The 27,583-nt window shown below is 38.0% G+C and overlaps 2 protein-coding genes across 14 annotated transcripts in view; one reads left to right on the top strand and one right to left on the bottom strand.

Annotated features, from left to right (window-relative positions):
- TASOR (transcription activation suppressor) overlaps positions 1–1,035 on the top strand; it is a 49,238-nt gene extending 48,203 nt beyond the window's left edge. For 4 of the 8 annotated variants that reach the window (XM_079935576.1, XM_079935579.1, XM_079935577.1 and 1 more), the window contains one exon: positions 483–1,035. In XM_079935576.1, coding sequence (XP_079791702.1) covers positions 483–1,009 — 527 coding nt within the window. In that variant the 3' untranslated portion in view covers positions 1,010–1,035. Of the gene's footprint in view, positions 1–205 lie in introns of all 8 variants that reach the window. The other 4 variants (XM_079935580.1, XM_079935583.1, XM_079935581.1 and 1 more) reach the window with 1 other exon arrangement.
- Positions 1,015–27,583, bottom strand: part of CCDC66 (coiled-coil domain containing 66) — a 54,318-nt gene continuing 27,749 nt past the window's right edge. For 4 of the 6 annotated variants that reach the window (XM_079935584.1, XM_079935585.1, XM_079935589.1 and 1 more), the window contains 11 exons: positions 25,340–25,471; positions 24,701–24,951; positions 24,404–24,488; positions 23,412–23,573; positions 21,729–21,873; positions 21,133–21,273; positions 6,045–6,535; positions 5,384–5,424; positions 4,336–4,577; positions 3,977–4,092; positions 2,450–2,577 (listed from right to left, as the gene is read on the bottom strand). In XM_079935584.1, coding sequence (XP_079791710.1) covers positions 2,491–2,577; positions 3,977–4,092; positions 4,336–4,577; positions 5,384–5,424; positions 6,045–6,535; positions 21,133–21,273; positions 21,729–21,873; positions 23,412–23,573; positions 24,404–24,488; positions 24,701–24,951; positions 25,340–25,471 — 1,893 coding nt within the window. In that variant the 3' untranslated portion in view covers positions 2,450–2,490. Of the gene's footprint in view, positions 1,177–2,449; positions 2,578–3,976; positions 4,093–4,335; positions 4,578–5,383; positions 5,425–6,044; positions 6,536–21,132; positions 21,274–21,728; positions 21,874–23,411; positions 23,574–24,403; positions 24,489–24,700; positions 24,952–25,339; positions 25,472–27,583 lie in introns of those variants that run through there. The other 2 variants (XM_079935587.1, XM_079935586.1) reach the window with 2 other exon arrangements.

Genomic DNA, 27,583 nt, shown 5'->3' with positions numbered 1-27,583 from the left:
TAGCTTTAGTCTTTTGTGAGATGGCCTTTGCTTTGGTTCCAGGTTTTATGTAAAATGAAAGATGTACTTTTGTTTTTGAGGAAAAGCAGAGATGTTCGAACATTTGATACAGCTAACCAGTTTAGTAGTAATCCAGTGAAGCTAGATGTCAGAATTTTTATTTTATATTTGTCTTGTCGAATACTGAATTACCGTATAACTTTAGATGCTGTTTTGACATTAACCCCTTTGGAGCTGGGAGTTGGGATTTCCCAACATTAAACGTGAACACATTTCGCAGAAGCTTTTAGCATCGGATTATCTGGACATTCACACCTAGTGTGAGTGTTGTGACTAAGTGAACTTGTGGCAGAAGACCAAGCTTTAAGGGATTGTGGACTTGCAGACCCTGACGCATTATATTGTGTGAGTAGTGTATAATTTTAAAACTTAAACAAATTGTGTATTTCAATAGAGGAGGACTTTTTGTTTTTTAAATGTAGCTCTTTTAGAAAACGATGAAAAGGACGAAGAGGATATGTCTCTGGATTCAGGGGATGAAATCTCAAAAATAGAAGTATGCAGCAATTTTCATTCAGAAATGTTGGAGAAAGAGACCAAAGGATCACGTGGAACAGATCAAAAAAAGAATATTCAAATTGAGTTGCAATCGTCTCTTGACTTGCAAAAAAGTTTATTAGAAGAGAAGACTTATGAAATTGATTCTGAAGAGAGAGCTTCTATTGATATAGTATGCTCTGAAGGAGCGAACAGTAATTCAGCTGAACAGGATTCATATAGCAACTTTCAGGTTTATCACAGTCAATTAAATATGTCCCATCAGTTTAGTCATTTTAATGTTCTCACTCATCAGACATTTTTGGGGACACCATATGCCCTTTCATCAAGTCAGTCTGAAGAAAGTGAAAATTACTTTTTATCTGCTTATACTCAAAACTTGGATAGAGAGAAATCTCCATTAAGTTGGTGGAAAAGTGATACTTCCAGGCCGTTTTCAAAAGAGAAATAATTACAGTAACTTTTTTTTTTTTAAGTAGGTTGTTATGGACTTTTTCTGTTTCTTAAAAGTGAATTCACAATTTATATTTCATTCTCTAAACAAAAGGTTTCTTTTCCTTTCGCAAATGTTTTTTTTCCTCTTATTTAAATCATGATGGCCTGTAACAGTTGAAGCATCTGAAAATTGAAATAAATATATATTTTTAACATATTGTACTTGAATTATCTCATATTGGCACTTTTAAGTTTTACACTTATGTCATCTGTACTTTGGCTTCAAATTGAAGCCTGTTTTATATGTAAAACTAGATAGTTGCAAAAGGATAGTGAACAATGGCTTTACATTTTTTTCCCCTCCTCTAAAGTCAATGATCCCAGCTACTTTTGCTGAAATGATATATCAACTGATGCATTTGCTACTTTTGCTGAAATATCAACTAATGCATTTATTTTAAGCTTTTTGTATAGTGCTTTTACACAGGTATAAGCCAGTGATGTTAATATTTACACGATTTTGGCTCAATACCTGAAGATTTATTGAACAAAGCCATTTCATTTAGATGATAAAACTATGTACCATATGGGACTTAGGACTTAACACCAGGCAGCATTATTTTTTATTTTTAGACAACCATGTAAAATCACCTGTTGCTAAAATTTTGGTCAACCTTTGAGAATATTTGATAATTACAATTTTCAGTGCTTGTGTGGTCCTTAAACAAAAACCTATCTTATCTTTTGAAATATGAAACTGAATTTGGTTATTAAAGGCATTAAACAATTTGAAATAAACTTTGCTGTAGATTTTAAAATTGTTAGAAAAATGTAAGTATATTTTTCAGGTGGTAAGCACTTAAGTGCTATATACTAAAGCTAACTTTTTAAATTCACAGATAAAAGTACATGGTGAAGATAAATTTTAAATCCACATGTATTGCTAATAACTGCCTCTCCATTACTAATACAAACTTGTAAATGTTTTTGAAAACTGTAGTTTCTACAATAAAAGAAGTCATTAAAAAAAGGACTTAAAAAAATTTCCATGTAAGCCTAAACTGAATCTGGGCTATTTTAGTAGTAAGTATGTCAGACCTTCCTTTGGCACCTCCAAAGAACTTTGAGTTCTACTCTTTAAAATCTTTTTATAGAGCAAAATATCTAAGTGATATTTTAATAAGCTACATGTAAAAAGTGTGGAAGAACACTGTAAACTCCAGACTGTGTTAAGGTAAGTAGATCAATACCTCAATACCCACATTGTGATGAGCAGAAAAAAAATTTTTTTTTTTTACTACTTTTTTACAAGTGTCTTGTTTTATTGTTTTTTAAAAAATATATATACACACATACTTTACTACATAATGTACAAGTTTTAAATAAGCATTTTAAAAAGAAATCTAGGCTATTTGATAAATACAGTTAAGCAACAACCAATCTCACATTTCATAATTTGGAAGACAAATCAAATGTAAAGGATTTGATTTTCTACATTTAAAACGAAGAACTAAAATTCTCTTCTTGATTTGCAGCTAAAGGCATGAGATTAGTTTCCAACTCTCTTTGCTTCTGGAGAAGGCCCTGAAATCGTATTGATATGTTAGTACGGTGTGCAGCAGACGGGCAAATTATTCCTATTTTACCTTTCTCTCTTGTTTGTTAATAGAGAACTATATTTACTTTGAAAACACGTATTACGCTCAGTTACTTTGTCATGTTCAACTCAAGAATTTTCAATTTTTACACCAGACTTTCTCACTTGGATACTGTGCAGCTATCACACATTTGTAAGATTATATTTTTAGCCATACAACCAATAGAAATGACCTTTCTTAAAACCATGTCTCCTAACTGTGGGGCTGAACACCACCTCTTTCCTTTTCCCTAAATGCTCTTAAAATGGTCATAAGTCTCCCTTTAACCATCCAGTGTTTATCTTGACTGCATTAACCTTAGTGGCTAGTACAAGGCCCTGCTGAAGTAAGATATGGTCACTAAGGTGTATACATCACATTCCTTTCTCTTAAGCTACAACTTCTGTCTCTACTAAGCTAGAATATACCTTGTCACTTTAAAAAGAGGTTTAAGTAAAATCTTCACTGTGTGAATTACCAAGCTTGAGTTACAAAATTCAATCCACATGTAACCAAAGCTACAGCATTTAAAAAACTAAGGGACACTTTATAATCCTGGGTTAGTGGGGGTGATTTTCTAGTTCTATAGATCAACAATTTGAAATGCAGGAGGCATTCATAAATGACTGGACATGGAAAAGGGTAATCCTAAAACTACAGTTTATTTTCCCCAAATACACAAAGTATACTGTGAATCAAAGCTAATCGCAAAACCAGTTTTGCAAGTCTTTTTTTTTTTTTTAAGCACAGGGACAGGTGTTTTTTTTGTTTTTTTTTTGTTTTTTAAGGCCAGCTGGTAGAGAACAGTTATAGCCTTAAATATTGGATGTGTTACCTGATTTTATTTTTATCTGAGCAGATAATGAGTCAAAACTGGTCTGGGAGAAAAAGTAGTCTGGTAAGATTATACCTGTAATTTCACATTATATTACTCTTCGGGACTTGTGTCAAGTTCTATTCCAAACACGGCCAACACGTTCATTTAAAAAAATGTGAACTGCATTACTAAGAATTAAAGCATAACTGTATTTATTTTCTGCCTTTGGTTTTAGGGCCTTATTGATCATGCTTTGCCATTTCAAATGTATGCCTTTTTCATTAAATAAAGTTGTCTTAATATTCAAAATGTCTCATGATTTCATGCTGGAAAGAAACAGTCTTAGAGATGGCAATGTGAAAGAAATAGAAAGAAAGTTGTGTTTTTTTAAAAAGAATCAGCACCTGTACATTAAACTGACATGTGGTGAAGTCACATAAGTCATGTAACCAACGATGTTTAGTAAAACTGGTAAAACACAGCCCTCCACCAGAAAATGGTCACATCCAAACTTTGGAAGAGCTCATACCTGTCTCAGTTCTGACAGTCCCTTAAGGATTGCTTGCTGTCGATCCCTGTTTTTCACCAAGTTAGGATTAAGAAGTGGGTCCCTGAGATGGTCAAAAAGCTGTTCTTGGTCACAGTCTGAAGCCAGATAAAAATGACAAAAATTTAAATACATTTATAATATGAAATAGCCCTATGCTATAACATTCTATGGATTCATTAATAAATTTATATCCTAGGAAAGCACCAAGTAGAATTTAAGTAATAAATATTCAATAAAAATTTTAATAATTGACTCCAAAAGAGAAATTTTTTTCTACCTCTCTTGGGGCAATTTGGATTTATAATTGGGGGGGGGGGGGTACACTTATATTTACTTACCATGTAGATTTTGGTACTGAGGATCCTGGGTTAAAGGCCTAGACAATGGTGCATCTGGATCAAGGTAATAGATCTCATTGGTTCGGACATAGGGAATAAAATGAAATGGTTCAGAAAACCCAGGTGATAATTCTGTTTGACTGTCTCCTGAGATCAGATCCTCTCTTTCATAAGTACTGTTTTTTAGTGTCTGAGTTTGCTGCGTTCTGTTTTTCACTGCCAGAACTGGTGGTGATTGAGACCTGTATTTTTCCAAAAAGCACAATAAGGGACTTCTTAAAAAGCATGAATGAGAAACTATTTTATTTTAGATTAAGCATATTCTATTCTTCAATCACATTTCAATTTACTCTAAATGTACCTATAACACCTTTAGGAACACTATATGTAAGAGGCTTGAGTTCTATGATACCATTTCCTAAAACAGGGCAACAAAATGGGATTAATTTGGGGTTTACTAGTACTTGCTGAGGATTATATATATGCTAGAACAGGGAGAAATTTACTAGCTTCTGAGGATCAACACTACCTGAGTTAATTTAAACCTAATGTTTCTCCTTAGATAATTCACTATAAAATAATATACTTACCGCCTAAAACTAAACTTGCTATTAGAGCCATATTCAGAGACAGCTTAAACCAGCTGGTTTGTGCACAAAAGTAGAGAATAAAAATTCTAACAATTTAAAATCTCCCACTGGTTAATTTCTCATTATCCCTACCAGTCATTTATTCCCTACCCCCTCAATCCAAGCAGAACGTCTATTCCACTGCTGGCATATCTGGAAAATCAAAACTTAAAGTCTGAAGATAACAAAATATCACCCACATTCCTGCTTAGGATGCCTAGGTCCAGTCCAATTTGTACCTTCAAATTCTAGGTAAAATGCCAGACACCCTTTCCCTTAAACCTCTATTCACCTGAAGTCACAAACTTTCCTCTTACTGTCTTCACAGACATGCATACATGCTTGATCTCACCTATATTTTGAGCAAGTATTTTATATCACACAGAAAGCACTAAGTAGCTACGGAATCCATAACATACCTTTCCTTGTTGAAAGAATTAATTATCTGAGGTTCTTCTTCCTAAATGATAGACCGGAGAGACAGGAGTTAACAGTGTTTCCATACGTCCCCACAAATGTTTTTAGTGGTTGTTGAAATAATCTGAGGATAATATTTGAGTAACACATACTGGATAATAGGATAGGAGAGGCTTGGTACTTCTCCAGAGTCAGAGAAACCAATCCAGTAATTCCTGACCTTGTAAATTATCCTGTCTATATGGACTATAAACAAGAGTTTTGAATGGGTATCTGAATAAAGAATAGCATTAATCTATACAGGGTTTAAGTGTAAACTTTTTCTGTAAAGGACATAGTAAACACTTGGCTTTGTGAGCCATGTGGTCTCTGTTGCAACTACTCTAAACTCTTCTTGCAGCATGAAGCCAGCCACAGACAATAGGTTAAAAAAAAATGAGCATGGCTGTACTGCTAAAAACTTTATTTGCAAAAGCAGGCAGCACGATGGATTTGCCCATTGGCCATAGTTTGTTGACCCCTGCTGTAAACTACAGCAAATTTCTAGAACTCTTATTCACACCCAGAATAGCCCTGTCAAAACATGCATGTTTGGAACTGTATTCTCATTCTAAAAACTTCGATACATGCTTTAAAATATTTTTCTAGACATAAGAGCTTTACCTTTTTGACTAGCTGCCACCTGAAACTTGGTTCAGTTTCTTGAGATGAATGAAGAACATCTGGTGAAGTGACTCTATTTTGAGAGAGGTGTCCAGGATTATTTCTTTCTACCAAATGAAGCAGTTCCATCTGCCTTCTTACTCTTTTTTCTTCTCTCAGCTTTTGAAGCTGTTTAGGGTACTTTTCTGATGCTGGAATATACCGTCTCAGTGGTTTATTTATATTCCAATCAGGCCTTTTAGGACACTTCTTCATATGTTTTGTTTGTTTCTCTGTTCTTGTGAACTGATTACACTGGTCATTATAACTGTGTTCTTTTTCTAAGTTGGCTCCGTTATCATGACTTACTAGTTCTTGCTTGTTCTTCCTAGTGTTAAACTGTTCATTAAATTCTGCAGGAATCTCAGGAGATGAACAGTTTATAATTTCCCTCTCTATTACCGATCCACAGCATGATTCTATATTGGTAAATATTCCAGCATTTAAGTCATCTAAAAGAAAGTTTCAGATGATTAATTTTTTAAAAATTGTGGTAAAACATACATAATGCAAAATTTACCATTTTAACCATTTTTTCAAAGGCATTAAAACTGCCCTCTAAAACTCTGGTTTGAAAATTGAAAAAAAAAATTCTATACCCACTAAACTCCCCATCCCCCGCTTCCTGCCAGCTCATAGCAACCACCATACTAATTTGTCTCTATGACTGTCTCTTTTTGTGACTTCTGTTAGCATAATGTCCTCAAAGTTCATCCAAGTTGTAGCATGTGTCAGAATATCCTCCTTTTTAAGGCTGAATACACACACACCATAAAACATTCCATTGTATGTATATACCACACTTTTGTTTATCCATTCATCTGCCAAGGGACACTTGGGTTGCCTCCACCTTTGGGCTATTCTTCAAGACCTTACTTTTTTCAGTTCTTCTGACTACACCCAGAAGTGGAATCGCCAGACCATATAGTAATTATAAATTTTCTGAGGAAATGCCATTCTGTTTCCTTTAGCAGCTGCACCATTTTACATTCCCACCAACAATGCACAAGGGTTCCAATTTCCCTAAATCTTCCATTAAAGCAGTTTTAAGTGTACAATTCAGTGGCGCCAAGCACACTCATGATGCCACACAATTCCAGACCCCATCATCACCTCAAGCAGAAACCCTGCACCCACTAAGCAGTAACTCCCCATTCCACCCTCCTTCCCAACCCTCAGCAACTTCCACTCTACTTTCCACTTCTGAATTTGTCCACCCAACCCTAAATTCCTTACACCAGTGGAACTATACAATATTTTTGTCTCCCTGCACAACTGCCCCCCACCCCTCACGTGCAGCTTATTTCACTCAGCGTAATGCCTTCACGGATTATTCAAGCTACAGCACATATCAGAACTTCAGATGATTTGCTATTTTTTTATTTTATTTTTGGCTGCGCTGGGTCTTCATTGCTGCACATGGGCTTTCTCTAGTGGCGAGCGGGAGCTACTCTTCATTGCGGTATGTCGGCTTCTTACCGTGGTGCACGGGGGAGCACGGGGTCTAGGTGCGCCGGCTTCAGTAGTGTGGCACACGGGCTCAGCAGTCGTGGCTCGTGGGCTCCAGAGCACAGGCTCAGTAGTTGCAGCACACAGGCCCAGCTGCTCTGCGGCATGTGGGTGGGATCTTCCCGGAGGAGGGCTCGAACCCGTGTACCCCGCACTAGCAGGGCGGATTCTTAACCACTGTGCCAACAGGGAAGTCCTCATCTAACTTTTTAAATGTCTGTATCTCATATACCATCATGCTATGCCTCCAGGCCATCCCTGAATCACATATAACCTTTTACTTTCTTCCATTTTGAAAACAGGAAAAGTTCACCATTCAAACATCTAAAATCTCCTTAAAATTTACATAATGTTCATGATTATATATGTGTTCAGCTATCACAACAATTGAGCAACAAAATTACTTTGTTGCTCAAAAGACTTTTTTTCACATATGATTAAAATTTTAAATTCACAATTAGCTAAAAAAAAGTCCAATTATTGCTGTGTGTTATTGCAGACTAGAGCTGGCCAGGACTAATCCTAGTAAGGCTGCCCAGCCTACATCATTTTCATACTGGATATCCTTTTCTGCCACTCTAGACCCACTTTACACCTTTCTCTCCCCGGCTCTCTGACCTAGCAGGCTGACTGGTAAGAACCTTATCAATGGGTTCCTGGGTCCTCTGGTTTCTGTTTCTGTCAGGAGTGTTCATATGCAGATTATAGGAAGGGAAAAGAGTGAATTCAGGATACTTATCCCACTGGCTCATTCCCTGTGAGCTGACCTCAGGCTGACTCTATCCCTTTACCAAAGGTTCCCCTCAAAGTTACCTCTATACAACGCTTGTCTTCTAGGTTCTGGTAACAAGTCAGTTGCTACTAGCACCAGAGTCAAAGCACTACTGCTGTTTTCCCTCACATCCACTCCTTTGAAAATAGTCTCTTTTTAAATAATCCATCTTTAATTATTCTACTTTGGGACCCTGACTGATTAAATTGCCTTAGAATCACCCAGTGATAATATACATAATTTCATGGTCTTAAAGACCTAGTTTGACTTTTTTTTTTTAGTTTGACTTCCTCTTAAGTGATGTGTAGGATTTATATAATTTTGTTGTTTATCTGGACATAGAGAAGGGAGAAACCACATTCTTCAAGCTTACGAGGAAACTATTAAAAAAATTTTGTTTTTTTTAATAAACTAAACAGGTTGCTTTACCCAATTCCCTTTTCAAATTCCCTTCTACCTTCTGTCATATTATGTAATCTGGTGTTGTACTGAAGATCTAAAATTAACTGGCAGAAAGAGTGGTATGTTAGAGGATGGATTTCCATTAAGACATTCTGGGCTTGGGGCTCAGCAGTAGCCAACTCCAGAGTAGCTTTTTGATATTTCTAGAGGAACATTAATATTATCTCCTAACTTATGGCCAGCCAAATTGGTTTTTGTCTCTTGTTAAGTTACCAAGGGATCCCCAAGACCACAAATAACTGACAGGAGGGTCCATTGGTAATTAGTTTAAAAACTGAAGGTCTGGTTCAAGGTGGTGACCTAGGAAGATCCTGAACTCGCCTCCTACAGACACACTTGAACCTATAGTTACATATGGAACAATTTCCTCTGAAAAAAACCTAAACAACTGGCTGGGCGACTCCTACACATTGCCCAAGTCTGGCACACCATCAAAGCAGGTGGGAGAGGCTGAGACACAGTCAAGCCATAAACCCCACCCCTGTGCTGCAACCCACAATTGGGAGGGAACTCAAAACCCAGCGCTTTTCCCCAAGGAGATAAGGGTTTGAATCCCACATTGGGTACCCCCACTTTTAAGATCTGCACAGAACAGATAATCCCCCAAAACACACAGCACTGAAAACCAATGCGGCTCATGTCCACAAGACCCACAAAGCTATAGCAAAAGGGAGAAACAGCTCTTAAAGGGCTCACTTACCTCAGGGCCCAGTGCAGAGGCAGCTGATTACACCCAAATGTGAAAGAGGCTCATTTAAAAATATGCTGAAGCGTTGGCCCAAGAGGTAGGAATGTAACTTAACACATCTAGGGGCTTGCTGGAATACTCTTGGGATGGGGGTGGGGATGAGGATGGTGGGCACCACCTGTTTTTTTTTTTAAAAGAACCACTAGGCCTTTTACTCCCACCTTGCCGTCCCTGCCCCGGCTGTTACACTGCCCCCCGCCCAACTTCAACATGTACAGCAAACCCTCAGCAAACATCATTCTCAATGGTGAAAAACTGAAGGCGCTTCCTCTAAGATCAGGAATAAGACAAAGATGTCAACTCTAGCCACTTTATTCAACATAGTTTTGGAAGTCCGAGCCACAGCAATCGGTAAGAAAAATAAATAAAAGGAATACAAATTGGAAAAGAAGAAGTAAAACTGTCACTGTTCACAGATGACATGATACTATACATAGAAAATACTAAAGATGCCACCGGTAGACTACTAGAGCTAATCAATGAATCTGGTAAAGCTGAAGGATACAAAATTAATACACAGAAATCTCTTGCATTCCTATACACTAATAATGAAAGAGCAGAAAGAGAAATTAAGGAAAGAATCCCATTTACCATTGCAACAAAAAGAATAAAACACCTAGGAATAAACCTACCTAGGGAGACAAAAGACCTGTATGCAGAAAACCATAAGACACTGCTGAAAGAAACTGAAGATGATACCAACAAATGGAGAGATATACCATGTTCTTGGATTGGAAGAATCAATATTGTGAAAATGATTATACTACCCAAAGCAATCTATAGATTCAGTGCAATCCCTATCAAATTACCAATGGCATTTTTCACAGAATTAGAACAAAAAATTTAACAATTTGTATGGAAACACAAAAGACCCCACACAGCCAAAGCAATCTGCAAAAAGAAAAATGGAGCTAGAAGAATCAGGCTTCCCAACTTCAGACTATACTACAAAGCTACAGTAATCAAGACAGTATGGTACTGGGACAAAAACAGAAATATAGCTCAATGGTACAGGATAGAAAGCCCAGAGATAAACCCACACACCTATGGTCACCTAATCTATGACAAAGGAGGCAAGGATATACAATGGAGAAAAGACAGTCTCCTTAATAAGTGGTGCTGGGAAAACTGGACAGCTACATGTAAAAGAATGAAATTAGAACATTCTCTAACACCATACACAAAAATGAACTCAAAATGGATTAAAGACCTAAATGTAAGACTGGACACTATAAAATTCTTAGTGGAAAACATAGGCAGAACACTTTTTTTTTTTTTTTTTTTTGGTGGTACGCAGGCCTCTCACTGTTGTGGCCTCTCCCGTTGCAGGGCACAGGCTCCGGACGCGCAGGCTTCCCGGCCATGGCTCATGGGCCTAGCTGCTCCGCGGCACATGGGATCCTCCCAGTCTGGGGCACGAACCCGTGTCCCCTGCCTCAGCAGGCGGACTCTCAACCACTGCGCCACAAGGGAAGCCCCAGAACACTCTTTGACATAAATCACAGCAAGATCTTTTTTGACCCACCTCCTAGAGTAATGAAAATAAAAACAAAAATAAACAAATGGGACCTAATTAAACTTAAAAGCTTTTGCACAGCAAAGGAAACTATAAACAAAACGAAAAGACAACCCTCAGAATGGGAGAAAATATTTGCAAACGAAGCAACTGACAAAAGATTAATGTCCAAAATATACAAACAGCTCATGCAGCTCAATATCAAAAAAACAAACAACCCAATCCAAAAATGGGCGGAAGACCTAAATTGGCATTTTTCTCCAAAGACATACAGATGGCCAAAAGGCATATGAGAAGATGCTCAACATCACTAATCATTAGAGAAATGCAAATCAAAACTACGAAGAGGTGTCACCTCACACCAGTCAGAATGGCCACCATGAAAAAATCTACAAATAATAAATGCTGGAGAGGGTGTGGAGAAAAGGGAACCAACCTTTTTACACTGTTGGTGGGAATGTAAATTGATACAGCCACTGTGGAGAACAGTATGGAGGTTCCTTAAAAAACTAAAAATAGAATTACCATATGACCCAGCAATCCCACTACTGGGCATATACCCTGAGAAAACTGTAATTCAAAAAGACACATGGGACTTCCCTGGTGGCACAGTGGTTAAGAACCCTCCTGCCAATGCAGGGGACACGGGTTCAAGCCCTGGTCCGGGAAGACCCCACATGCTGTGAAGCAACTAAGCCCGTGTGCCACAACTACTGAGCCTGTGCTCTAGAGCCCGCGAGCCACAACTACTGAAGCCCGCATGCCTAGAGCCCATGCTCTGCAACAAGAAAAGCCACCGCAATGAGAAGCCCGTACACCACAATGAAGAGTAGCTCCCACTCGCTGCAACTAGAGAAAGCCCACGCACAGCAACAAAGACCCAACACAGCCAAAAATAAATAAATAAATGTTTAAAAACAAAATAAAGAGACACATGTACCCCAATGTTCACTGCAGCACTATTTAAAATAGCCAGGTCATGGAAACAACCTAAATGTCCACTGACAGATGAATCAATAAAGAAGATGTGGTACATATATACAATGGAATATTACTCAGCCATAAAAAGGAACAAAACTGGGTCATTTGTAGAGATGTGGATGGACCTAGAGTCTGTCATACAGAATGTGAAGTCAGAAAAACAAATATCGTATATTAATGCATATATGTGGAATCTAGAAAAATAGTACCGATGAACCTATTTCCAGAGAATGAATAGAGACATAGATGTAGAGAATGGATGTGTGGACACAGGTGGGATGAATTGGAAGATTAGGTTTGACATAAATACAGTACCATGTGTAAAACACATAGCTAGTTGGAACCTGCAGTATAGCACAGGGAGCCTTAGCTTGGTGCTCTGTGATGACCTAAATGGGCCAGATGCGGGGGCAGGGGAGGGAGGTCCAAGAGGAGGGGATATATGTATACATATAGCTGATTCACTTTGCTGTACAACAAAGTGTACAATATTCACTTCGTTGTATATTGTAAAGCAATTATACTCCAATAAAATAAATAAATAAAGTGACAGCTCATAAATTGGCTTTTATACAGTTTTGGACTATTCCAAGGATTACAAAAGCTTGAACTCAAGACAGGCTCTTCTCACTGAAATGAAGCAGTGGGATGAACTCACCTTGCAGTGCTAGTTTAAAAATTTAAGTCAAGTTGCTCCAAAGTTTTAAAGTCAGCAGGTGAAAAATACCTTAGATAAGTCTGAAATAAGGAATACCTTACATTGTACTGTAAGTGTTTATTATGTAAGAATAAATAAAAATGAGGTGGGAGAAGTACAGGTAGATGCATGCTAAGAACTACTGCCATTTTGAATACCAGCCAAAACTATTTTCCTTACAGATGTTTCTGTAAGAATTTTCTCTAAGCACTCTGTAATTTTAAGAAGTATTTTAATAAATGTTCTGTTTATACTCAAAAAAATATAAATAAAATTTTAAAAATTAAAAAACACTAAGCCTTTTATTCCCACCTTGCTGCCCCTGCCCCGCTGTTACACTCCCCACCCCCAGCTTCAAACGGGCGGCGGGGGGGGAGGTACCATCTTCACAGCCACCCTCTGCCTTGCTATAGCTGGTACACGCCATCTTCACCCGCTCCCTTTACCCCATTTCAGAGTGCCAGTATCTCCTGAAGGGGAACTTTTACACGCATCTGGAGCCCTGGTTTTTACAGCTGTTGCCCCCTGATGGCCTGGCTCTGGAGGCAGGGGTTGGGGGGGCAGAGGTGGGTCACATTCCTGGGTCCCATGAAACTGTAACAATCAGAGAAACAGTTCTTGGCAGATTATCACCCCCAGGACACTGCATGGACAGCAGGCTGAAACAAACCCCAGTCTTTCTGAGAAAGATTCCTATTTGCTTCTCCAAAAGGTTTGGCCTTAAGGGTAGGCTTCTAGTTTGGTACACATCTAGGGGCCTACGGACAAGCTCTCAGGGAATGGAGACCATTAGATGCAATCTTCACATTATTTCTCCGCCTTAATCCAGCTTTCCAGTATTTCCCAAAAAGCTTATACCCTTGCAATGTGCCCCAATTTTTGCAGCTGCCACCAGCAGACACTTCTACATCACCTGGTTCTAGTGGCCAAGCACTCATGCTTGCAGGTCCCACAGGACTGTAACCAACGGAGAAAGAGTTCTTAAACAGCTACTACTGCCAGGGCACAGCAAGAGAAAACAGATGCAGGAGTTCAGTCTCTCTGTGAAAGAAGCCTATTAGCGTATCATAGCTACAGCCTGAGGGGCAGGCTCCTAATTAAACACGTATCTAAGGGCTGACTGTAACCCTTTCCAGACACCTTAGAGGTCAAGCACCATCTTCATACTCTCAGCTATGCTCTAGTCGTCCATTATCTCTTGGAGGGGAGCTGTTACCTGCCTATGGTGCCACAGGTTTTACCTCTTGTGCCCTGGTTTCTGCAGCTGCTGCCTGGGGGATGTCTCTTGATTGCCTGGCTCTGGTGACCAAAGGGGCTTGTGTTCCAGAGTCTCAAGGGACTATAACAATTGAAAATTATTGGCATGTTACCACCCCCAGGGCACTACACAAACAGGAAACTGAAACACATACACCCTATCTTTTCATGAAAAAGGTCTATCTGCTTATCCTGGAGCTTTGGCCTGAAGGGCAGGCTTCAGGTTTGGCATACAACTAGAGGCTTACTGAGGTGCTCTTAGGGATGCAGGCTGTTGGACGCCATCTTTGCACTTATCCTCTGCTTCACTACAGCTTGCTGACGTCTCCCAGAAAAGAGCTTATACACAAGAGCTTATGCAATTGTCTGGAGCCCCAGTTTTTGCTACTGCCATCCAGGAGACATCCAGAATGCCTAACTCTGATGGCCAGTGGAGCTTATGCCTGCAGTCCCAGAGGACTCTATATATTTGTATACTTTAAAAGACTACCTGGGGCTTCCCTGGTGGCGCAGTGGTTGAGAGTCTGCCTGCTGATGCAGGGGACACGGGTTCGTGCCCCGGTCTGGGAAGATCCCACATGCCGCGGAGCAGTTGGGCCCATGAGGCATGGCCGCTGAACCTGTGCATCCGGAGCCTGTGCTCCACAATGGGAGAGGCCACAACGAGAGACCCGCGTGCCACAAAAAACCAAACCAAACCAAAACAAACCAAGACTGCCTGCGAGTCTGGCTTCCAGTCAGCCTGAATCTAGGTGCTTAGATATGGGACACTGACAAATCCTGGCACCTCCTCAACCACTGGGAGCTACTAAAAATAGAATATCCTGCACGGACAATCACAAAGGCTTGAGATACAACCAAAAGCTAGGGTAAGATTGAATGATAACGTTCATTTCCTACACAAGGCCACTCCTTCAAGACTGGAAGAGGTGGCTGTTCATTTAATGCAAAGAAACCAACAAAGAGAGTCAAGAAAAATGAAGAAACAAAGGAAGAACATGTTCCAAATGAAAGAATAAAGAACCTTAATGAAAAAGTGATAAGTAATCTACCTGATAAAGAGTTCAAAGTAAGTAATGATCCTAAAGGTTCTCACCAAATTCAAGAAACCAATGGATAAACACAGTGAGAACTTCAGAAGAGATAAAATATAAATAGTACCAAATAGAAGCCACAGAGCTGAAGAATACAATAACTAAACTGAAAAATAGAGGGGTCCAACATCAGACTAATAGAAGCAGAAGAAAAGTTCATGAACCTGATGACAGGGCAGCAGAATTCATCTAATCAGAGTGGCAAAGAGAAAAAGAATTATAAAAGTGAAGACAGCTTAAGGGATTTATGAGACAACATCACGTGAACTAAAATTTGCATTACAGGGGGCCCAGAAGGAGACAGAAAAGGGACAGAAAACTTATCTGAAGAAATAATGGCTTAAGACTTCCCTCACCTTGGGGAAGAAAGCTCTGTGGAAACCCAGAGAACACTAAACAAGATGAACCCAATGGACCCACACACCAAGGCACAGTATAATGAAAATGTCAAAAAAGTTAAAGACAAGGAGAGACACTTAAGAGCTGCAAGAGAAAAACAACTTGGGCTTCCCTGGTGGCACAGTGGTTGAAAATCTGCCTGCAGATGCAGGGGACATAGGTTCGTGCCCTCGTCCGGGAAAATCCGACATGCTGCAGAGCGGCTGGGCCCGGCCGCTGAGCTTGTGCGTCCGGAGCCTGTGCTCCACAACGGGAGAGGCCACAACAGTGAGAGGCCTGCGTACCGCAAAAAAAAAAAAAAAAAAAAGAGAAAAACAACTTGTTATGTACAAAGGAACCCTCATAAGACTATGAGATTTTTCAGCAGAAACTCTGCAAGCCAGAGGCAGTGGCATAAAATATTCGAAGTGTTTAAAGAAAAAAAACTTCCATTAAGAATATTCTATCCGGGCTTCCCTGGTGGCGCAGTGGTTGAGAGTCCGCCTGACGATGCAGGGGACACAGGTTCGTGCCCCGGTCCAGGAGGATCCCACATGCCGCAGAGTGGCTAGGCCTGTGAGCCATGGCTGCTGAGCCTGTGCATCCCGAGCCTGTGCTCCACAACGGGAGAGGCCACAGCAGTGAGAGGCCCACGTATGGCAAAAAAAAAAAAAAAAGAATACTCTATCCAGCAAAGTTATCATTCAGAATCGAAGGAGAGCGAAAGAGTGTTTTCCCAGATAAGCAAAAGCTAAAGGAGTTCATCACCACTAAACTGGTTTTATAAATGAACTTCTTTAAGCTGAAAAGGGTGCTATAATTAGTAACAGAAAAACATATACAAGTATAAATCTCACTGTAAAGGTTAATATTAAAGGCAGTGGATTATTCACTCATAAATCTCATAAATCACTCATAAAGCTAGTATGAAGGTTCAAAGACAAAAGCAGTAAGAATAAATAGTTAAGGGACACACAAAGATATAAAATGTGACATCAAAAACATAAAACACGAAGGGGAAGAGTAAAAATGTAGAGCTTTAGGTGGCATTCAAACTTAAGTTGTTATAAAGTTGGTAAGCCTCATGATAACCACAATGCATAAACCTATAGTAGATACACAAAAGATAAAGAGAAAGGTATCTAAGCATACTTCTAAAGAAAGTCATCAAAACACCAAGGAAGAGAAGAAGGGACAAAGAGGAACTACAAAACAACCACAAAACAATTAACAAAAGTACAATATATACATTCCTATCCTTAATTACTTTAAATGTGAATGGACTCAATTCTCCAATCAAAAGAGAAAGAATGGCTAAATGGATTAAAAAAAAAAACCCACACTTATCTTATATGCTGCCTACAAGAAACTCACATCAGATACAAGGACACACCACACACTGAAAATGAAGAGAAGGGAAAAAATATTCCATACAATTGAAAACCAAAATAAAGTGGGAATAGCTATATTTATATCAGACAAAATAGACTTTAAAACAAAGTCTGTAACAAGAGACAAAGGAGGGCATTTAAAGAGGTCAATCCACCAGAAAATATAATATTTGTAAGTATTTATGGACCCAACATGGGAGCACCGAAATACATAAAGCAAATATTAACAGACCTAAAGGGAGAAATAGATGGCAATACAGTAATAGTAGGAGACTTTAATACCCCACTCACATCAGTGGATAGATCATCCGGAAAGAAAATAAATAAGCAAATAGCCTTTTATGATACATTAAATCAGAAGGACTTCACAGGTATATACAGAACGTTCTATCCAAAAGCAACAAAATCAATATACCACATTAACAAAGTGAAGGATAAAGATCATATAATCATCTCAACAGATGCAGAAAAAGCATTTGCCAAAATTCAACAATGGTTTATGATAAAAACTCTCAACAAAGTGGGTAGAGAGGGAAAGTATTTCAACCTAATAAAGGCCATATATGTCAAACCCACAGCTAAAATCATGCTTGATGATGAAAAGCTGAAAACTTTTTCAAAGACCAGGAAGAAGACAAGGATGCCCACTCTCACTGGTTTTATTCAACATAGTGGTGGAAGTCCTAGCAAGAGCAATTAGGGAGGAAAATGAAAGAAAAGGCATCCAGGGCTTCCCTGATGGTGCAGTGGTTGAGAATCTGCCTGCTAATGCAGGGGACACAGTTCGAGCCCTGGTCTGGGAGGATCCCACATGCCGCGGAGCAACTAGGCCCGTGAGCCACAACTACTGAGCCTGCGCATCTGGAGCCTGTGCTCCGCAACAAGAGAGGCCACGAGAGTGAGAGGCACGCGCACCGCGATGAAGAGTGGCCCCCACTTGCCACAACTAGAGAAAGCCCTTGCACAGAAACGAAGACCCAACACAGCAAAAATAAATTAATTAATAAAAACTCCTACCCCCAACATCTTAAAAAAAAAAAGAAAAGGCATCCAAATTTGTCAGGGAAAAGTAAAACTGTCACTATTTGCAGGTGACATATCGTATACAGAAAACTCTAAAGCCTCCACCAAAAAAAACCCTATTAGAAATAACAAATGAATTCAGTAAACTTGCAGGATACAAAATCAACATACAAAAATCTCCTGCATTTCTATACACTAATAATGAACTGTCAGAATGAGAAATTAAGAACACAATCCCATTTCCAACTGCAACAGTCCCAATTACAAGTGCATAAAAAAGAATAAAATATCTAGGAATAAATTTAACCATGGAGGTGAAAGACCTGTACACTGAAAACTATAAGATATTAATGAAAGAAACTGAAGACAACTCAAATAAATAGAAACATATTCCAAGCTCATGGACTGGAAGAATTAATATTGTTAAAATGACCATGCTACCCAAAGCAATCTACAGATTCCACATAATCCCTATCAAAATTCCAAAGATATTTTTCACAGAAACAGAACAAACAATCATAAAATTTGTATGGCACCACAAAAGACCCTGAATAGCTAAAGCAACCCTGAGAAAGAAGAACAAAGCTGGAGGCATCATGCTTCCTGATTTCAGAGTGTAATACAAAGCTGTAGTAATCAAAAGAGTATGGTACTGGCATGAAGACATACACATAGATCAGTGAAACAGAATAGAGAGCCCAGACATAAACCCATGCATATATGGTCAATGATTTTACAACAAAAGATCCAAAGAGAAACAACATTTTCTTCAATAAATGGCATTGGAAAAAATGGACAGCCACATGCACAGGAATGAAACTTGACCACTATTTTACATCATACACAAAAATGAATTAAAAACAGATTGAAGACTTAAATGTAAGACCTGAAATAATAAAACTTCTAGAGGAAAACTTAGGCAGTAAGTTCTCTGACACCGGTCTTGGCAGTGATTTTTTGGATTTGACACAAAAAGCAAAGGTAGCGTGAGCAAAACTAAACAACTGAGACTCCATCAAACTAAAAAGGTCCTGTACAGCAAAGGAAACCATCAACAAGATGAAAAGGCTGAATGGGAGAAAATATATACAAATCATGTATCATGTATTAAGAAGTCATACTATGCAACAGCAAAAAAAAAATCCAATTAAAAAATGTGCAGAATATCTGAATAGACATTTTTCCAAAGGCAACATCTAGATAGCCAACACGGATATGTGAAAAGATGCTCAATATCCCTGATCATCAGGAAAATGCAAATAAAAATCACAATGAAATACCACCTCACACCTGTCAGAATGGCGATTATCAAAAAGACAAGAAATAAGAGCTGGTGAAGAAGTGGAGAAGAGGGAACCTTTGTGCACTGTTGGTGCGAATGTAAACTGGTGCAATCACTACGGAAAATAGTATTGGAAGTTCCTTAAAAATTAAAAATAGAACCATGTGATCCAGCAATCCCACTTCTGGGTACTTAGCTGAAGGAAATAAAAACACTAACTCAAAGAAATATATGCATTACTTTGTTCACTGCAGCATTATTTACAATAGCCAACAAATGGAAGCAACCTAAGTGTTTACTGATAAATGAATGAAGAAAATGTACTGTGTGTACACACACACACACACACACACACACACACACACACACACACACACGTATATACACACAATGGAATATTAGCCATGAAAAAGAATGAAATTTTGCCATTTCCAACAAAATGAATCGACCTGGGACATTATGCTAAGTAAAATAAGTCAAAAAGACAGACAAATATCATATGATCCTCAGGTATATGTGGAATCTGGGTGGAAAAAAAAAAAACCTCATAGATACAGAGAACAGACTTGGTGCTGCCAGAGAGGGTGGTTGGGACGTGAGCAAAATGTACAACCTTCCAGTTATAAAATAAGTCTGGGGATGTAACGTACAGAATGTTGGCTATAGTAATAATATTGTACTGTATATTTGAAAGTTACTAAGAGAGTAAATCTTCAAAGTTCTCATCACAAGAAAAAAAACTGTAACTCTGTATGGTAACGAATGTTAACTAGACTTCTTATTGTGATTATTTTACAATATATACAGATATCAAACATTATGTTGTACACCTGAAACTAATATTATGTGTCAATTATATCTCAATTTTACAAAAAAAAAGAAAAGATTTATTGGAAGTTATGTAAAAAAAGAAAAAATATTTCCTAGACGCATGGATGGAGGGCTGAAAAGATTCACAGTAAGCATGGAGACCTATGATAATGATACCCAACATGGATATTACCTAATTAGTTATGTAAAAATTTAAAACAAGCACATGAAAAGATGCTCAACGTCAGCAATCATAATGAGAGAGCACTTTACAACCATGAGAATAGTAAGTATGGGCAAGGATGTAAAGAAATTGGAATCTTCATACATTTCTGATGAGAATGTAAAATGGTACAGCTGCTGTGGAACACAATTTAGTAGTTCCTCAATATTCTAAACATACAGTTACTATACGACTCAGCAATGCTACTCTTCTCCCCCAAGACACTGAAAATTTATGTCTACACAAAAATTTGCACATGAATGTTCACAGCAGCATATTTCCAACAGCCAAAAAGTGGAACCCAAATGTCCTCAACTGATGAAGGAATAAACAAAATGTGGTGGTATATCCATAAAATGGAATATTATTCAGTGATAAAAAGGAATGAAGTACTTACTATTACATGCAACAATATGGATGAAACTTAAAACATACTAAGTGAAAGAATCTAGACAGAGAAGACCACATATGATATGATTCCAATTATATGAAATGTCCAGAACAGACAAATCTAGAGAGACAGAAAGTAAACTGGTGGTTGCCCAAGAATAGAGAGGAGAGAGGAAACGGAGAATGATTGTCGATGGGTACAGGGTTTCTTTTTGGAGTGATAAAAATGTTCTAAAGTTAATTACGGTGATAGTTGCACAACTATGAATATAAAAACTGAATTGTGCTCTTTTAAAAAACACTGAATTGTACCCTTTAAAAGGGTAAATTTTATACTATGTAAATTATATCTTAATAAAGCTGCTATAGAGAAATTAAAAACCAAGAAATACCTTTATTTCCTAACTCGTACTGAAAACCTCAAATTCCTTTACATTTTAAATTAATTTAACTTACTTCTAATTGTGACTTAAATTTTAAGTAAATTTTAAGCCAAATCACAATTTATACCAGTACCCGTTTGCACACCAGTGTCCTTCCTCGGAGAGGCTGTAGAGCTGATATATGCATTCATTTTACCACTGATTTTATCCAAGCCATGTCCTGAATTTGCAATGTTGTCAGTAGATGCATTATATTCCACTTGTATTGTATCAACTGGCAAGAGAAATAAGTTATGTGATAAAATGACATAGCAGCAACTAAATACACACAAGACTCTTAGTTTAATCAAGCAGTGCAAACACTGCAATAAAAATTTAGAAGGGCTAGCCTAAAGTTTCTTACAAAAAGCTATCAGCATTCTTATCCCTTACTGAATTTTGGGAGATCACTTAATGGATACCTCTGTAAAAATGGGTACAAAAGTATACATTTTACCTATTGTGAGGAAAATGTAAGAAAATGTATGTGAAAAGATACTGAAAATTATAACATTATTTAGTTCTACTCTTAAGGCAATTTCCCAAGTAAGCATTATAACTTTACATTAGTTCAAAGTCTGAAATTCCTCAAAAAATATTTAGTTAACAGGTGTTTAAAGGTATTAAAAATAGGCAATTATTTAAAATTTTCAAGAAATATTATAAATAAAATTCTAGTCCAGTGCTTACTGCCAAGATTTTTAATCAATCTAGAAGTGTCATGTCCCTTTTGAGCCAATTCTCGGATTCTCTGTTCTTGTTTCAGTCTCTGTGCCAACTCCTGTGCTCTCTGCATCGTCTGGAACAGTTCAATTGTCTTAAGGGTCATGATTTCCTATCAATATTGAAGTGCGCAAAGTTAATTAAATACAATTATCAAACGTACAGACTTGAATATTTTCTCTCAGTAGATATTTTCTAAGCTCCTACTATGTGCCAGGCACTATTCATGATACTGGGAGTAGAGAAGCCAAGAGAACAAAGTTCCTTCCCTTTTACAGATTACATTTTAGTATCTTTTTCTACAGCTGTATTATTAGACCACAAATACAAACACTCTTTTACCCATGCTATAAAGTTTTCAAAACTTCTAAAACCAACAGTCAATTCCACCTGAATTTTATTAAGATAAAAAAATAGATAATAAGAGGTAAGACTCAAGACTTACAGCCATTTTTTGCAATTCAAGCAAATCACACTTTGATTTTTTTCACATATGTAGTTATTTCATAGGTGTAGTTGGCTCAGCCTATTCAACATAATGAAATCAGAACCTAAATCATTTGTACCTTCATCAGCTAACTCTGAAGTAAAGGTTTCAAGTGGGAAACGGCAAGAAAAGGCAGTCTCTCAGCGCCACCTCCCAGCTCCAGGGGGAGTGCTGTATAGTCTGCTCTGTAGACCTCAGGAACCTTTGGCAATCAAATGTCATTGTATAACTTGCTCTTTGTCAGGCCCACTCAAACATGGCACTTGACATCACCATACCTATGCAGACTGTACCACTTAATATAGGGGTTCTCCTAGCCAACCAGATATCTACTCTTTTTAATAGACCCTTACTTAGCACAGAGGAATCCTCTAACACAGAAACAAACTCTATCATCAATCCCAGCCAATGACTCTGCAAGTAAATGCTCCTGTTCACAAGTGGATACAGACAGAAAGGCCAATCATTTCTCTTAACCTATTTAGAAATTTATTAGTATAATCATTGCTTAGAAAACATTTAAAAATCAAGCAAATGGATAACTTTTGTTTTATTTTGTAATAACTCATCCTGACCTTCTTAGCAGAAAGAAACCCAAGGAGTACAGCATTTGTGAATCAATCATTTGAAACAATAAAACCTCCAGCTTCCCTCCTACTTTCAAAACCTTCTTTATGCAAAGCTTTAATGTTTCTGCATAGTTTCACAACTTCAAAACACATGCAAATGTTCTGGTTATTTTTTCTTTAAAAACACACCCAGGGACTTCCCTGGTGGCGCAGTGGTTAAGAATCTGCCTGCCAATGCAGGGGACACAGGTGCTATCCCTGGTCCGGGAAGATCCCACATGCCGTGGAGCAACTAAGCCTGTGCGCCACAACTACTGAGCCTGCGCTCTAGAGCCCGTGTGCCATAACTACTGAGCCTGCATGCTGCAACTACTGAAGCCCGCGCGCCTAGAGCCCGTGCTCCGCAACAGGAGAAGTCACAGCAATGAGAAGCCCACACGCCGCAACAAAGAGTAGCCCCCCGCTCACCACAACTAGACAAAGCCCACGCACAGCAACAAAGACCCAACGCAGCCAAAAACAAATTTAAAAAAAACCCAAAAAACAACACACCCATTTTTACTCTAAAATGTTAGTTAGGATATAAATACCTACTTCCTTTTGTTTTTGCTTAAGTATATCTTCTTCATACTGTTTCTGCATCTCTTCTTGTTCCCGTGCTAAACGACGCTCCTCCTCTTGTTCCTCCTTCTTTCTTTGCTCTTCTTCAAGCTGCTTCTTCTTGCGCTTCTCTTCTACCTGAGCAGTGATGGCTTTCTAGTCATAAACAGTAACGTAAATTATTGTCATAAATTTTTAAAAAATCCATAAAGCATCTGGTGTTTCAAAAATGTTTATCAATATATAGAGAGTAATACGTATATGAGTTAAATTAAAATGTCAGGTTTCCAATGTATTTTTCCCATCTCCCATCAAGTTTTACATGCTTTTTCTTTAATCCCAAGAGGGCTCGTAGAAGAACTAAGAGAAAAACAACTGAAGAAACAATCTCAGTGCTTAGCATACATAGTGCCTGGTAAAAATAGCAGATGCTCTATAAATGTCTGTTCACTTAACCGACTGCAAGTAACCATATTAACTAAGCCAAATTCTTCATATAGTAGAGATTTGCCGAATTACTGGATATTTAAGTCCCTTTAGTATTAGACTAAAATTAGGACAAAATTTTAATCTTAGTTTCCTTTCTTATATTATCCATTAGATTTCTTAATCATAATTCTACTTCAATCCCTTGCATCTATTTCCCTTTCAAAGAACTAATTCTCATCCTGAACAGAATTCAGGAGAATTGGAGAAAAAAATATCCAATACCAACTTAAGATTTAGTGTCATTTCAGATACACAACCTAAACATTAAAGACCTTCTTCCTTGGAAGGCAGGTGGCTGTACTACATGATACTGTCTGGTTCTCAACATAAGTATAATTCTAATATAATGCCAGTTGGTGTAGGGATTAGATTCATCACAGGATTGTGCAGGGCCTGTTCTGTAAGTTTATACTGGAATTTTAATTTCCATTTACTTAGGTATCTAGCCCATGACTACTAATGATTAAGGCAAAGAACAACATTTGACAATGCAATACCTGATGTTCTAACTGTTTTTGTCGTCTCCTGTCTCGTTCCTCAATTTGAGCTGGGTCCAAAAGAGCAGTCATAGAACGGAGAAAGCTGGCAAGACAGATCCATTAGCTATTTAAAACCTCCAAAAGGTGGGTTTAACAAGGTGCTAAGTCATTTTTGTTTGAAATGTATCTACTAGTCATTTCTACTGTAAAGAAAAACACCAAACCTGAAACCAATTAAGATACAAATACAACAACAATCCTAAAAAGGCACACAGACCTCCTTAAACACCAACAGGTGCTGAAGGAGGCACTTACTTCCTTTTCTTACTGCTTTCCACAGCCACGTCTCTAACAGGTCTTGCTACGTGCTCCTCCTCTGAAGGTTCAACCTGGCTTCCCGTTGTAGGTGTATACAGACTGCTGATATCAGCCAGGTCCTGAGCGTCCGGAGAGACACAGAAGTACTCTGGTTGTGTTTGTGTTGACCGAGAGGACAGCTGAGACTGAGAACCAGGACAGCTCTTGAATGAATCAAAATGTATTGCCCATCTGTCATGCTCCTCACCCTAATCACGACAAATAAGAACTGCTAAGAACTCTTCCAACTCTTATGTTTAAAATCTCAAATGACAAACATGATTTCTAAAAGTCACCACACAACAGAACAAGCATCATAAAGATTAACAAAACTGTATCCTGTATTGATCCCATATACATTTAGACAATTAAGCTTGGAGAATATGAAAAATTCAAAGAACCAGGAAATTTCTAAAACGTTAGTTACAAGAAGCTATGCAAAATCACACTGAATTCATTCAAGGAAAGGTTCACAAGCGCAAATATGGAATAATTTGAATACTCTTGTCAAACAGTTTCAGGACACTTTTAAGTTTATGATTAGAGACTCTGAAATTATTTTTTCCCCCTTTATACCGATAAAACTTCATAAATTACCTTTGAAGATATAATTTTTTCCTCTACTTTTTTTTGCCGGTCATCCTCTATTTTCTTGTTCAACTCTTCAATCCATTTTCTCTGCTGTTCTTGTTTCACAGCACTGAAAGGGCGCTCCGTCAGTACTGCTTCCTAAACAAGTCATCAATACCATCAAAAGTTTACCTCTTTTTGTAACCACTTTATATTTACAAATCTTTCCAAATAATTTATATAGATTTAACGTGGAAAGGTATTTAACTCTAAGAGAAGCAATAATTTTAAACAAAAAAATTCGAGGGACTTCCCTTGTGGCACAGTGGTTAAGAATCCGCCTGCCAATGCAGGGAACCCAAGTTCAAGCCCTGGTCCAGGAAGATCCCACATGCCCCAGAGCAACTAAGCCCGTGTGCCACAACTACTGAGCCTGCACTCTACAGCTTGTGAGCCGCAACTATTGAGCCCCGCGTGCCACAACTATTAAAGCCTGCGTGCCTAGAGGCCATGCTCCGGAACAAAGACAAGCCAACATAATAAGAAGCCCATGCACCACAACAAAGAGTAGCGCCCCCCCCCCCGCCCCCGCTCACCACAACTAGAGAAAGCTCACACGCAACAAAGGCCAAATGCAGTCAAAAATAAATAAATAAATAAATGTATAAATAATAATACTTAAAAAAAATTCAAGTATACAAGAATTAAGTAGATATATTCTAATTTTCAGAATCATATATTTGTAACACATACTAGCAGAAGGATATAAGATAACTAAGTAAACGTAAAGAAAGGAAATTTTCTAATGAAAAATAGAAAATTTTCTCCAAACCAATTATAAGATTTTCAAATTTCTATCCTAATATAGTCTCATTTACTTTGAAAGGAATCACTGATAAACTGAAATAGATAAATACTGTTTAACACTTGGCTTCAGAATACAAAAACATTGCTTTGGGACCAAGAGCCAGGAGGATATAATACAGCCAGAGGCTTTCTCTTACTGAATCATAATGCCTCTTTTGGATACCTTTTGTTCCCATTTCTGCTGCTACAGCCCTAGCATGATCTATGACATTTCACTAAGAAAAATATATTGTGTCCAGATTAAGTCCTTGAATTCTAAGAAAAATAAAAACAGTAGCATAAAAATTTATTGTTCCTTTAACTTATGAGAGTTTAGTACGCTTTAACAAAAAGGAAAGCATATATTCTACTCAAACTGTCCTAAAATGCAAGAGCTAAGCAACAAAACATTTTGTTACGTGACATAACTACAGGACATAATTTTTAAAAGTTTGACAGAATAATATAATGGCAAAGCTCATTAGTTTTCAACCAATTGCTTTGATCAAAGGAAATACTTACACAAAAAGGAAAAATCTTAGTATCGCAGGTGCTCTCACACATTTTAAAACAGATAAAAACCAACCCTATTTATTTAAGCCTAAAAGAACTACTTCAAAAGGAGCATTTTCTTCAGGTAAGTGATTTAACAGTTCTTCTAATTTTAGAAATGTTATTTTAGAGGTCTAACTGGAAAAAAAAAAAAAAGGACCCTTTGAACTCCTTATAAGAAATTCACAGGGAATTCCCTGGCAGTCCAGTGGTTAGGACTCCGCAATTTCACTGCCAATGGAGCGGGTTCAATCCCTGGTCGGGGAACTAATAAGATCCCAGAAGCCACATGGCATGGCCAGAAAAAAAAACAAATTCACAATATGGCACTGAATCAACATAGAATTCTGTAATCTGTTTCTTAAGTCTGATGTAACCAGATCTGGTTTCAAATTTTGGTGGGGTTTCCAATTATTCAAGGATAAGACACAAAATACCCTTGAAAATTCCTAAAATCCTCATCAAATGCTTTATATACATGTCTTATATTTACAACCCTGTGGAAAATTTAATAATCAGTTCTTCCAATTCAGTCTTCAACTTCTTACTCAAGGATGACTTACATTCTTGTTTTACTTGCTTGCCACCTGAATAAGTCATTTCACTTCTCCAACCGACTAGAAAACTCTTTAAATTATTACTTTCTTTTTTACAAGTCTTCCCCCACGTGCATTCAGTTACAGGAATGAAAGTATAAGGATCTGGGGGGTGGGAGAGGTGGTAGGTAAATGAAAACTCCCTTTTGACTACTGAGCTCATTTTAGTTGAAACCTGAGTAAGGCAAATGTGTGTAAAATGCAAGACTCACTGTGTAACAAATGTGTTCTGATGATGATCTAGCACCTCCCTTCTGTTAATGCTTCAACATGGCTA

The sequence above is a fragment of the Stenella coeruleoalba genome (assembly GCF_951394435.1).
Source record: "Stenella coeruleoalba genome assembly, chromosome: 10".
NCBI classification, from domain to species: Eukaryota; Metazoa; Chordata; class Mammalia; order Artiodactyla; family Delphinidae; genus Stenella; species Stenella coeruleoalba.
Note: the sequence above shows the minus strand (reverse complement) of the source record. Positions and strands in the feature narration are given on the sequence as shown.